Here is a 12,778-nt window from a genome sequence, read left to right as displayed (position 1 = left end):
GGCCGGGGTGACGAGTAGAGTTCCACGGTTAGTATCACACACTGCGACCTCCGGTGCAAAGTATAGATCAGACCCCCCGGGCGACCGTCGCGCACAATCGATTTGCGTTGGGACGCCCTCCGGGGTCGTGAACGGCAAGGCACTGTCGAAGTCGGTGAAGGAGAGCTGACCCGTGGAGTAAATCAGCATGTTTTCTGGTTTAACGTCCCTATGTGCCACTCCGTAAGCGTGAACCTTCGCAAGCCCTATAACCATTTCGCGAGTCAAATTTTCTCTCATGCTTCTGGTCAACTGATGCCGAGAGACAAAATGCAGCAAGTCAGTCTCGGCAACCCCGAGAAGGCCCACTGCGTTGAAAACGACCCATCCTCCGGCCACTGTCAAAACGTCGGGTAGGCCTCTCACTCGGCCTGGTGGCGTTATTGGGACAGTTATGAAATCCTCAACCAACAACTCTTGTGGCGTCCCGCCCTTAGAGAAGGCCTTTCTGGCGGCTAGAAGGCTTCTGGCAGTTCTCGTGCCCATTCTACGTAGTTGAGGGGAGACGCCCTTTCCTGCCCCGCCACCTGGCACGCGCACTCCGATGCGGTCGGACTTCACCCGAAATATTTTCAGGGCGAGTTCTTTTCCCGTCGTGTCCTCCCGCACTTTGTAAATGACCGCGTTGCCCCCGATCCCGAGCAATTCCTCTCTTCGGAATGAGAAAAAAAAGTCGCCTCTTTTTGAGTAAGGCTCTACGATGAAGGGATCTGGCAGATATTGGTCGAGGGACGACGTAAACTGCATATCTTCTAGAGATAGAGTAAGCTGGGTTCTGGGGGACTGCCGAAGCAATTGAGCCACAGTTCGTCTCGTGTCGAGGTCGATCGTTTCCACTGCGGCCTGAAAAAAGGGGTAATTCACGTCGATCCACCGGGGGTGGTCCTCACCGCCCGCCGCACCCGCATCGACTGCCGTGCTGCCGTCGGAGGCGAGGGAGCTGCTCGATGACGTGGAGAGCTCTTCCACATTAAGTGTCTCACGGGGTGCAGGCAGCCTCAAGGACGCCTCGTCGGTCTCCTGGACTTCATTTTCCAATTCTCGGACATGACCCCCACTCGGTGGCCGATGCCTCGAGGGACGCCACTTCCCATGGAGCATCCTTCGCCAGAGGGTCTCGCGTGGCCACTTTCCGGCACCGGGGGATGCTGGACTCCTAGATGACTCGCTCAAGGACACCGCTTGAGCTGGCACGTTTCGGTCAGGTGCCAGGCTTCCTTCCAGCCTGATGTCCGGCGCTTGAGCAAGCCGCGGTAACCTTGCAGCAGTGACTCCATTCCAGTTTCTCTCGCTGCCCAGGTGGAGGATGAACCACCACACCAGAATGACCGAAACAAAACTCATTTGGCAAAAAAAAGCCGATGGACAATTGCGCAACTTAGCACGTGGGCGTGCTACAAATCGACAGGGAGACGGCAGCGAACAGTGAAACTTCCGGCGCCCTGCAGAGTGATTGCCTGGCCAGTGCGCCTTGCATGTGCTCACTGTCTCGACAAGACACAGCGGATTACCCGCTAGGCAAAGAGCTGGGCGTACCAGCCGGAGTGTTTCCGCCTGAGTTGAGCGACCTCTACAGACAGCTGCGGAGTGGCTACAGAGAGCTGCCAGATCTCTGGTGAACAGCAGCTGATGTTTTCGCAGGTTAGAATACATAGATGCGGTGCCTCGGTCTCCACTATGACTTCGAAGCGGCCCGGAGCTCGGATGTGGCTGTGTCATTCTTTTTTGTGCGGGGCGTTGAGGACAGAAGCAGTCAGTCGTTTTCGACATTCCTCCCTCACTCCCAGTCAACCAAACTAGTAGCGGGGCATTGCTTGGACAAGGGCTCTACTCTCGGGGTACAGAGAAAGGCTGTCTGCTTCACCGGTACCGCGCCACGTGCTTCACGACTGGGGCGCGGCCGCGGCAGCCACCGGCTTGGACTATTCGTCTGCGGGATGCGATGTGGCTCTATCGCCGAGGTCCCCCCGAGGGACTCGAGATACACGCCCCGTTGAGAAATGGTTGTTCCAACGTCGCTAGAGGCCCGTACCCTACTACGTGAACTCGCACCCCACAGCTGACTGCCTCGCTGACTGAAGGGACGCCGGTGAGAGCAGAAGCCCGCTGTGATCCGGAAAGCGAGTCCAAACAAGCGAGCCGGCTGGCTTCTGCGAACAGCACTGTGCGAGAGCAACACGCTGTCGCAGTTTCTGTCGCCGCAGTCTCTGAGAAACCTCCTTGTTGCTTCATCATTACCGTACATTCTTTCCCTGGGCGGCCGCGCGCGATGCTAGAAACGCTGGCGTGTCTGTGTGGCAGCGAGGCTAATCGACGGCGAACCACCCAGTTGTCTGACGGGGAACCCCCTTCGACAAATGCAGTTAATCGGGCCCGTCTCTTCCTCTGCTACCGCAGTTAGTTCATTTCAGCTCTTTTTCGAGTCTCCACTTCTTCCCCCCTGTACTGGCGGCACCAGACCAGCTCAGGATCACACATGTTCCACGTTACGTTTCCATAATGTCGACAGACAATCAAATTTGCGGCCACGCAACCAATCCTTCGCAACTGCGGTACCAAAATGGTACAGCAGTTGATGCTGTCCTCGCCCCGTTGCGACGCCCTGGGGGTTAGCGGCATTCCCAGAACGTTCAGGGCAGCGAGACGTACGACGGGAACAAGCGCGCTTCACATCTCGCATTGTGTGGCTTCTGGACGACCCCCGCCTGTCTCTCGGGAGACGGCTACGAGTTTCGAGGTTGACCAGCTCTTCCGAGGCAAATTATATCCAGTAGGAGGCTACTCTCTCTGCACCCAAACACAGAAAGACCGCACTAACAGATTGCGCATCTTCGCCACAAATGTGATCACGAGTCTGCTTTTTTTACACAACTGAAAATGTAACCGTTCACTATGTAGGCCGTTCAACCCTTGTAGCAAGTCCAGGAACGGAGGTGTCACGCACACTAAACAAGATGTGCCTGCTGACTGCAGAAAACAGCGCCTCTCGATGTCCTCGTGAGGCAGTGATGACGCAACTGCCCCCGGACGCATCACACTTACAGCATTATCACTTCACACGAGAACGGGCACGATCCTGGAACATGCAATGAGCCAGCCATGAAAACGGCAATAGAACATCGACTTGGCCACTCGCCGCCCCTTATCGCCACTCTTCAGGATGCTTCTCCATAGGCGGCGAAACGGCCTGCTTTTTGCTTTTGTCCCCTCTCAAAGTGCAACTTCAAAGCGGATGCTCACTGGCTGGCAGAGAACAGCAACAACATCGTAACGACTTCCAGCGGAGTAATATGTCCTGGTGCACTCGCGTAAAAAGTCTAGCGTGAATAGCTCTCAAGCAGGGTAGATGTAAGTGGGGGCACAGGTATCTGTACATCATTCTCGTTGTCCAGCGCTAATACTCTGGCGGAGAGACAGCGTGGTGCGACCCCAGTGGCATACGGGTGACTACGACCGGACCGGCTCACATCCAGTTACTTCCGACGAGCCAGTATCCTGCGACTCAGTTGATGACTGAGGGGACGCGGCACAGCGGCGGCGTTGCATCGGACAGAGGAAACAACCAGTGGTGAAGTCGTGAAACCGGTGGCTACGCCTGGGCGCTGCCAAGGGACGGAGAAGAGGAAGAGAAAAGATGTGTGCGTGATATGGAGAAGAGGGTAAATAGGCGAAAAACGTCCGTGCGCGTGAGGGTCTTCCAGTGCAACTGAGACTGCGCCGGCCCTCAGAAGCCTGTTTAGTCCCCTTGTAATGGACGGGATCTCGGGGGAAAGGTGGAGAGACAGCTCCGAAACTGCTAACAGTGCTGACTACCACACTACCACTATCTCCCTTCAAGGTGCACACGGGCATCCCGGGAGGCATGTATATCCGCAAGTGGAAACTCTGATCTGTACCACATCAGTCAGCAGATCCTTTTCCTCTCACAGGAAAACCCTAAATCCTGAAGCGGCTGCTGGCCGATGTCACGTCAGCATAACTATTGTGGCCATTTTCGAAACCAGCGTGTTGTGAGGCCTCATGTCAACGGGCAGACACACATGGCTGTGAAAGTAGGCTAGCTCACAAATCACGTCTCCCACCCGGGCTGCTTTGGTCCAAGTGGAAAGCTCCATTTCGCAGGGCTAAAGTCAGAATCCGGAGGTTCTAAGCAGCCAAGAATATCCACTGGGGCCGTCTCCTCCTTGACAGCTATGGTACTAGGGAGATTTTTCGGTCTTCGGCGGCAAATTCGGGGAGAAGTTGAAGCTTCTGAGCGAGGTACGTTTTCCCTCATCGTAAGAAAAAAACAGCCGCCTATTGACCTCAGATTCCTAGTTGGACCCGAGAGCACTTTTCTGACTGTGGAACTTCTCTTGAATTCATTCGCCACTACGTTTCTACCACGCCGGGTGCCCTAGGTACAATAACCTGCGTGGCAAGCACTCGTTCCCTCCAAGGTGCTTTACCCCACTGTGACTGCAGACATAGAGTTTTCCTTCTTTTGCTTTGAAGGCCCGCACGGGATCAAAAGCATTCAGAGGCACTCTGTCCGTTCTTCTTCAGCATCCGCTAAGCATTGCAAGTCCTTCCAGGTAGGAATGGACAGTTTCTCCTTCCTCAGCAGCCTGCCTTTCACTGGAGGCCGCGTCATGAATCAAAACAGTCTGTGCGCGTGCCAGGTTATCTTCACACTGGTCCCGTCGTCGGCTGCCTCATCGCTGCAGAAATTCCCGCCGTTTGGGCACCGCCCCGAGGTTTGCACCCTCTCCGATTTTTCTTGTTGGGTCGACGGCTGGACAGCGAGACTTGTTCGTCCCAGGGTGTTCTTGATCATGCACGAAGCCCCCGTGTTAGCGGCACCCTTTTTCTGTCAGGACTTGCTTCTGGAGCAGCGGGAAAAATCATAACTGGGTAGAAAGGGTTCTTCCCCCAGGTTGGCACGGCCGGGATAACCACGAAGCGAGCTGCGTAATCTTCGCAGGTCGAGGGCGGCGGCGTCATACAGCGTTGCCACGTCCTCAAGGAGGGGGGAGGCGCCGAGTAAACAAAAGAACAAGGACCATTATACCGCCGGAGTAGATCTACGGATCCCGCTCGAAACCAAGTCCCGGCGCATTGCTGGGGTTGCCTGGGTGAGGAAGCCACCGCTTCTTTACAGACGAAACGACTCTAGCAAGCACCAGCGTGACAAACTTCGCACCGTGTTCTATTAGCAACTTGAGTGCACGGCAGCTATACAGTCACCCCGTCTGAATTTGACGACGGTCACATCGAAGCTGGAATCGCAATACGAGTGCGGACAAGCCGCGCACCTGTACGTTCACACGGATACGCGCACACCCGCAGCGTACCCCCGAAACAGCGGCACTGAGCAAAATGCGACCGACCGGCCCAGTTTGACTAGGAGTGCAATAGCACGCGTATAACACGGACTTTTCCGGCTTTGTCTTCCATGAAGTGCATGAGCTTCGAAAAACGCGACTCGCAGCAGCCCGTGTCCTCTATTACAGGGGTTGGGCCTAGTGTATACCGGCCCAAATTCGTCTCCACTACGCCACCGCTTCTGTCTGCCCGGCGCCCAGTCACGTAGTGCCTGCGCCGCGGCAACCTGCAGTAGGCCCTCTAAGGTAACGCTCAGCCTCGCACTCGAAGAAGAGCCTCAAAAAGCCACTTCACCTTTTACGAGTAAAATGCCGCATTACAGTGATCTGGTGTCCATGAAGCCCCCAAGGAGTATTGCTGACCATTTACGTTTGCGTTGTTATGCCGCTCCTCGAGGCCGTACCGGCTTAAAAAAACGGATGTTTTCTGCAATCCCAAAGTGGCAGACACCCCGGAGGGGCCACTGTAGGAACCATTGCTCGGAGCGCGCAGAACATTCACAAGAGGGCACACTTAACACCGGACAACAGCAGAAGCGTATCACTCCTGAGACTTTCATACTCTTGAAGGCAAGCTCGGAAGTGGGCAGAGAGGCCACACTCCGGTGGTCGAAAGCACCTGCGACCCTGCATTCTCTCTCCACATTTCTGCCTCCCCAGCTGGGGTGACCGAGTCGTGTGGGCTGCACACATTATCTCGCAGGCCCGGAACGGACTACGACGCAACGGACGCGTTGTCTTTCTCCGTGCCGCTGCAAGCTAGAGGCGCGGCACCCTTGCGCAGGGCAGGACTCCTGCAGCAAAGGGCCCGATAGTGAGAGGTGCCACAGGCTGGTACACCCATCAAAAGCTGCTAAAAAAGATGAGAAACCCGTTTCGCAGCGTGCAACGTGATGCCGGCGTTGCGATACTCTTCTTGCATGCTGACCGACTGGACGGGGTGTGGCCATCAAAAGAGGAGCACACCAGAAACATTTCGATGCAGTTGCTCGGTGCTTTCTCCACACAAACACTTCTCCGGCAAAAGAGATGTCACTGCGTGTTAGATGTCTTTCCGAACTAGGGCGTACCGCTGTGAAGATGATCCGCGCATGGCTTCGGTTTTCCCGACATGTGGCCAGTCGTTCGGAAGCATACTGCACCACTCCACCAGCGCGTCGTCTCTCTTTCGCAGGCGCTTCATCGAGCCCAACTCTGTCCGTCTCTTCCGGTCCGAGTATACCAGTGTGTTACCACTCGCGCGCCTCTGTCCTGTGGGAGCCCCCGTGTAACAAAGGAGGGTTACATTAGACTCTTTCCATCGTCTGAGAATCCGCTACTGGCAGTGTCGCCTGTTCTTTCTTCGTTGACTCCATAGCGGGACCAACAAGCAGTGACGACGTCGGGAGCGCAGCGCGCTCCACCCCCGCCATCCACACCAGCAAAGTAACACCCTATAGTGGTTGAGAAGAGAAACGACGGCCACGCTTGAACTTGCCACTCGGCCAGCAGTCCTAACGGACAGGCTGTGGCCTCATTACTGTGACGTGGACACCGAAGGGCCATAGAAATCCACTCGTACGTCTTTCTGATCTTCAGAAGAGCCACTAAGACTTCAAGTTCACAGTCAGTCTCCCACGGACGATGTACCAGGTGATCCACACACTACCGTGCCAGGCGGGAGCCACTACTTCTCTGATTGCCTTGAAATGACATCCCCGGTTGTTGCCAGTCCTGCCGTTGGCCAGTCCGCTGATCCCTGCCCTGCCTTCCGGTACCCCTCTCAGCAAGAAAAGAGCGAGCGCCGCCGTCAACGTCCGACGGTGTCCGACGGGATAAGACGCACGGGCGCAAAATAACCTCTTCGTCTTCACCTTCTACAGCTACCGACTGATCGTGACTGGGTGGAGGGTTTTGGTTGCTGACATGAAGAACATTCAATAGGTTTTGCCCCTTCTGTCTTGCCGCATCCTGTCGCTGATGATACTCTATCTCAGACTGCGTAAGCCATCTACGTGGTTGGGCAGCCAGTGGAGAAGGAAGAAGCGGTCCCCTGCCATGTATCTGGGGAAAGATTCGTTGTTGCTGAGTACTCTGCACCTGTGTCTGCTCTCTGCCTGAGTCTCTTCTTGGAATAACGGTGGCAGTTCTATCCGAGATCGTTTCATGGGTGTCAAGATAGACCAACTCATTCTGATTTGGCGAGTACCTATTTCCGCCGTGCTCCGGTTGTTCCTTCCGACCGATCTGACGCCCTTTCCCTCCTTGAAATCCTGTCTCAAACGCAGGATCCTGCCTACTTCCTGATATCTGTTGAGTGGTGCCTCCTCTCAACGGTCTACCTGGCATTTGCAACAGTGAGTCAGCACTGCGAACACCATCTGCTACCGGTACAGTGCGTCCGAGGGGCTGCTGGAGAAGTGGAGCACTAGCCCCCTGCTGTAGGCCTTGGGGGCGATCGACACGTCCCGATGTCTCGCTCTGCTTTTCCCCGGCTGATGGCTTACTGACCGTACTCTCCCCAGCAGCACGCTGTGGCGACTGAGGGCTGGGAAAGTGAAATGAAGGCCTGCCATCCCCTTGCTGCGATCTCCCTCCCTGATGGTACCCATTCATCCCTTGGTTCGTCGGAGACCCGACCCCAAGTAATCTCTTCAGACGCTCAGTAGCGTCTTTGTCTATGCTTAGATGACTTTGACCCGTCTGTGCACCTCGAGGGCCATGTGGGGGGCTACCCCCGCTCTTCAGGGGGGGCTTTTTTTCGTTAGTCGCTGGAGAGCTCGATGCAATAGCCCCCTTTCCGGACGGTGAATTAGGCCCTGCAGCTACTGCTTGAGGGCTTCGCAATACGGGCTGATGATGCCGTGCCCCCACTAACCTATTATCACTCAGGGTGGCACCGGCTTGACTATCACAGCACTCGGAACCTGTATACGGCCGACTATATCCAGCGGCACCTAGAAGCGAAGGGCCCTCAAGTAACGAACTAGAGCTCTTTTCAGCTCTTAACTGACCCACTCCTGGGGGTGCTGTGACTGGCCGAGGGGCTGCGCTAGGAGCCGAAGGTCCACCACCACCACTTGAGGCGAAGGAAGTGGATGATGATGGTGCTATAGCAGCACCAGGAGGATGACGACAACGACCACGTTCCGCCTGAAGAGTTATCAAGAGAACAGGAATGATAAAGAGACAGACAAAGAAAGACACAGAAGAAAAAAAAGAGATGGTTGGATCTCGAACATCATATTCGAGTGCAATACCCTTCTCTTCTAACAGCAACACGGTGTTGTTTCTCGATCCTTAACTACATAGAGGAAAACAGTCAGCTTTCCGTCTCTCCCCTGTACGACCTCCACTGCTATCAGTACTATCGTAGGGAAGATAAACCAGAAAGCGTGTCATCACATCGAACTGAGAGAGGAGAGGAAAGAAATGCCTCCTGCCTTTACTAATAGTCCCATCCCGCAGAAAAGCTGCCTCTCTTTCTCTCTCTGTCTGTCTCTCATTCTCATCTTCTTGTATTCCTTCCTTCTTAGTAGTTATGACAAGACCACGAAGAAGTATCGTAACCCTTTAGACCTAGTCAGGTGAGGGCTTGCCAAGCAAGAATTGTCTATATAAGACATCGAGATCGGCATGCATCCATAGGCACCAGCAAGATAGATAAACAGAAGGAAAGAAATACCACCCCCCAAGTGTCTCTCCACCTCGCCAAGTAAACACGGATGTCTACACGCTCACACGTCGAGACAAGCAGTCCCTTCTTTGGTACCGACATCATAATATATTCCTCGTACTAAAGAACAACTCCCCGCATGAGCTATCCCTACTCCTACTACTACTAGCCCCACACATTCATCACTTGAGTCCTCTCTAACACAGTAGGCTACGGCCTCCTCTGTATAATGATATACATGTCTATATATATACATGCATATATATATAGAGAGAATGAGGCTATATGAGAAAAGCAGAGATGGTCTACATATACTGATATATACATGTATGTCTGTATATATATATATAATGAGGTTATATGAGAAAGGTGCCCGAGCCGGTCTCTATGAGAGACTTACACCATACGAAGAAACTAAAGGAAGAAGATCTGAACAAGGTACGCGGATAAGACGTAACGACGAGCACCGCCCATCCATATCCTGCGCACCTGTGCATGCAAAGACACTCAGAGAGGGAAGAAAGTCTTCTAGGCAAACGGGAGAACAACTCAATCATACCCTATAAGCGTGAACCCCGAAGTTCTTCAAAAAGCATAGGTATAAATCAACTTTGGCGAGTCTATGAGGTGTATCTACAACGGAATGCATTGTCTTGTTTTTATCCAGTCCAACTATTTTCAAAAAGACACGATACTGCTAGACTTGATCATGGGATGAGGAGAAGAAGGTTATCTGCCTCACTCACTTCGATCATCTCCTTGGACGTCTTGTCCCTACATGAAGAGAAACTAAAAAGAACGAAGAAAAGTGCATACGACGACATATACATACGTGTATATATATATATATATAGAGAGAGGGAGAATGGAGAGGGAGGAAGACAGCGGCATAGAGGGATCCGCCTACTGTATTTATCTTCTAGAAACTCTGCGTAGTGTTATGTACATTATAAAGGAAGAGAATCGAGAGGGATAAGGTGTACCTACAGCTGTCATCACACATACATCTATCGATACGAAGGCTCGACCGGGAGACAATGAAAAAACAAAACTTGGGGTCATTTCTGTCACGTTCATGAACTTTAAAGAAAGGCATCCTCCCTCACACACGTTCTATCTATCTATCTATCTATCAACTATCTTTAATCTATCTATCTATCTTGCCGTGCCGTTACTCTACTAGACTTGACATCACGATATCAAGCTCAAGGCTCCTTTCCTTTTCTTCTTCTCTTCCTCTTTTTCTTTCTTTCTTTCTACTAGAAGAACTTCTTCCTTCCTTCCTTCCTTCCAATCCTGTAGGCGTTCCTTACCGAGTTGTATGTGATCCAATAGAACCTCAACAAGCAGGCCGTGAAGTATACTGATGAGCTGTGAAGAGATCTCTTCTTCTTCTATCCACCACATGGGAGAACGTGTCTCTCGGTATTCTTTCTTTCTTCTTAACATATCTCGACATGCTCGTGGTGAGAGACAGACAAGACATTCTCCTCTACAGTGCCCTCCTAGATCTATAGGTATAGTCTCTCTCTCTGTGAAGATGCCTGTGATAGTCCCTCGACTGCCTTGAGCGATACATCCACGAGGTCGCACATAAGCAACCCGCTGCCCGACGGATAAGTCTAAGAGACATCCCAACTTCCTAGGATATGAAGAGTGTCCTCGGACTGAATGAAGAGCATCGAGAGATTGACGTGAAAGAGAGAAAAAGCCTGTTAACAGAAAGAAAAGAAAAGAAAAGAAAAAGATAAAATAGTCAAGACACTCCCACAGAGCTAGAAAAACAACCTCGCATCAAGGCATAGATGATCGTCACTTCTATAGAAACTTGTACATATATACATAGATATAAGTACACGGACAAACACATATCACTATCTATCTATCTATCTTTAACCTATCTATCTATCTTTAATCCATCTTTCTATCTATCTGCAGATCTATATATAGAGAAAGATAGGTTAGAGACGAACATGCATATCTATGTGTAACGGTAGACAGAGAGACTGAAGACTTTCTTCGACAAGAGAAGACGGCTGGAGAACTGAGACAGTGCGTGCATGCACGTCAAGTGAAGAAGTTTTGACACGTCTCTGTTTGCCTCCCTTCAGCTTCTGACTCCTCCATCCACTTCCAAAGTGCCCCTCACGCGCATGCACACATACCCTCTCACATACATATATATATATATATATATATATTTGAATATATATATAATATCTACATCTACATACATACATATATATATATATATATATGTACATGAATACATGTGCATGTATCTCTGTATGTGCGTGTGGTTTGTGTGTAGTAGTAGGGGGAGTGGGGGGCGTTAAGGAGTGTCCTCTTCGAGAAAACTCGCAGGAATTCTTTGGATCTCTCCAGCTTCGGCGTATGTACACTCACTTTTTTATCGTACAGTAGAGAGAACTTGAAAGAGAGAGTCGAGAAGAAAGAAACACAGACAGAATCGACCTAGACAATTCAAAGGAGTTGAGAATGAAGATGCATGCGCTGGTCGCTTAAGACAGGGGGAAGGACGTGAAGAAAGTCCATAAATCATGAAAAAGTCTCAATACCAAAAGCTTACTTCTTCTTCTTTACATATATATATATATATACATACTACCTATATATGTTTATGTAGTATATACACATATATATATATCTATGATAGAAGCATATAGATGTATATGTGTACACCATCTATGTATATATATATATATAGTTATGTAGTGAACAGTCTCTCACGTTGGCAATACATCAACCGATATCTTTGTAGATATCTGCGAAAGAACTTAAAGAAGAGAAGAGGACCGATTCGATAAGAAGAAGTCTTGAGAGAAATGCAGCTTTACCTGCTAGAGCTTCCTGTCGAATGGCTTGTGTATGTGTTGCTTTGAGAAGATCGTCAACTGAGACAATCTGACAGACAGCATCTTCAGCTTCTGTCTCTCGCGGATCTTCTTCATTATCTCTCACCATTCTCGTCTGCTGAGGGGAGGAGGAGTGGCTCTCTCCCCTCTCTTCTCTTCTCTTGACTTCTCTAAAGGCCCCTTCTCTTCTTTTCTGTGTCTCCGAGAGATGTGACGCCGGGGTATAAGAAGTGTTCTCTTCTTTCTTCCACACATTTGCCGACGAAGAAGAAGGAGGAGGCGTCTGTGTAGAAGAAAGAGCGACGGTCTTTTCAATTGAAGGAAGAGCTAAAAAGAGAAAGAAAAGAAAAACGAGAGAGCATTCACTAGACGAGAGAATATTCACCTCGAGATAAGAGAATAGGAAAGAAGTCTTACAGGCACACACTGATAGAGAAAGAGTACAAACAATACATGCATTAAAGATAGATAGACAGAGTCAAAGATGGACAGACAGACGCACAGCTGAAGGTAGACAGATGGATTGAAGATATATAGATAGGTAGAAAGATAGATACACAAAGATAAATAGATAGACATACAGATAAGCGGTGAGACTACCTATACTACAACTCATCTTCCTCTATGTCTATCTTTAGCCTATCAATCTATCTACCTTTAATCTATCTATCTTTTCTCGAACTCCCACGTCGAAGCGACACTTTGTTCTCCTCGTAGAAAAGTGTCTTTACACAAACTCCTAATAGAAAAGAAGAAGATCCCCAAATCTGCTGTAGTTCATATGACTATCTATCTACATCTGTATATACATATATAGATATAGATATATATATGTATATATATGT

At 50.8% G+C, this 12,778-nt stretch overlaps 2 protein-coding genes across 2 annotated transcripts in view; both read right to left on the bottom strand.

The window, feature by feature from the left end:
* Window positions 1-22: 22 nt before the first annotated feature.
* CSUI_010640 (rhoptry kinase family protein rop32) lies at window positions 23-1,847 on the bottom strand (the record flags this gene model as incomplete). Its single annotated transcript, XM_068070742.1, has 1 exon — window positions 23-1,847. A coding segment is annotated over exon 1 (1,785 nt), but the record flags the coding sequence as incomplete, so codon positions are not given.
* Window positions 1,848-2,528: 681 nt separating this feature from the next.
* Window positions 2,529-12,778, bottom strand: part of CSUI_010639 (xrn 5 -3 exonuclease n-terminus protein) — a gene marked incomplete at its 5' end in the record, with an annotated part of 10,759 nt that continues 509 nt past the window's right edge. Inside the window, 5 exons of the mRNA XM_068070741.1 lie at window positions 2,529-5,829; window positions 6,473-8,534; window positions 9,458-9,546; window positions 10,371-10,769; window positions 11,916-12,260. Of these exons, the coding sequence (XP_067917282.1) occupies window positions 7,047-8,534; window positions 9,458-9,546; window positions 10,371-10,769; window positions 11,916-12,260 (2,321 nt within the window). The remainder of the gene's footprint in view (window positions 5,830-6,472; window positions 8,535-9,457; window positions 9,547-10,370; window positions 10,770-11,915; window positions 12,261-12,778) is intronic.

The sequence above is a fragment of the Cystoisospora suis genome, assembly GCF_002600585.1.
Source record: "Cystoisospora suis strain Wien I chromosome Unknown contig_7910, whole genome shotgun sequence".
NCBI lineage: Eukaryota > Apicomplexa > Conoidasida > Eucoccidiorida > Sarcocystidae > Cystoisospora > Cystoisospora suis.
This window is presented reverse-complemented; position numbering and strand designations above follow the sequence as displayed.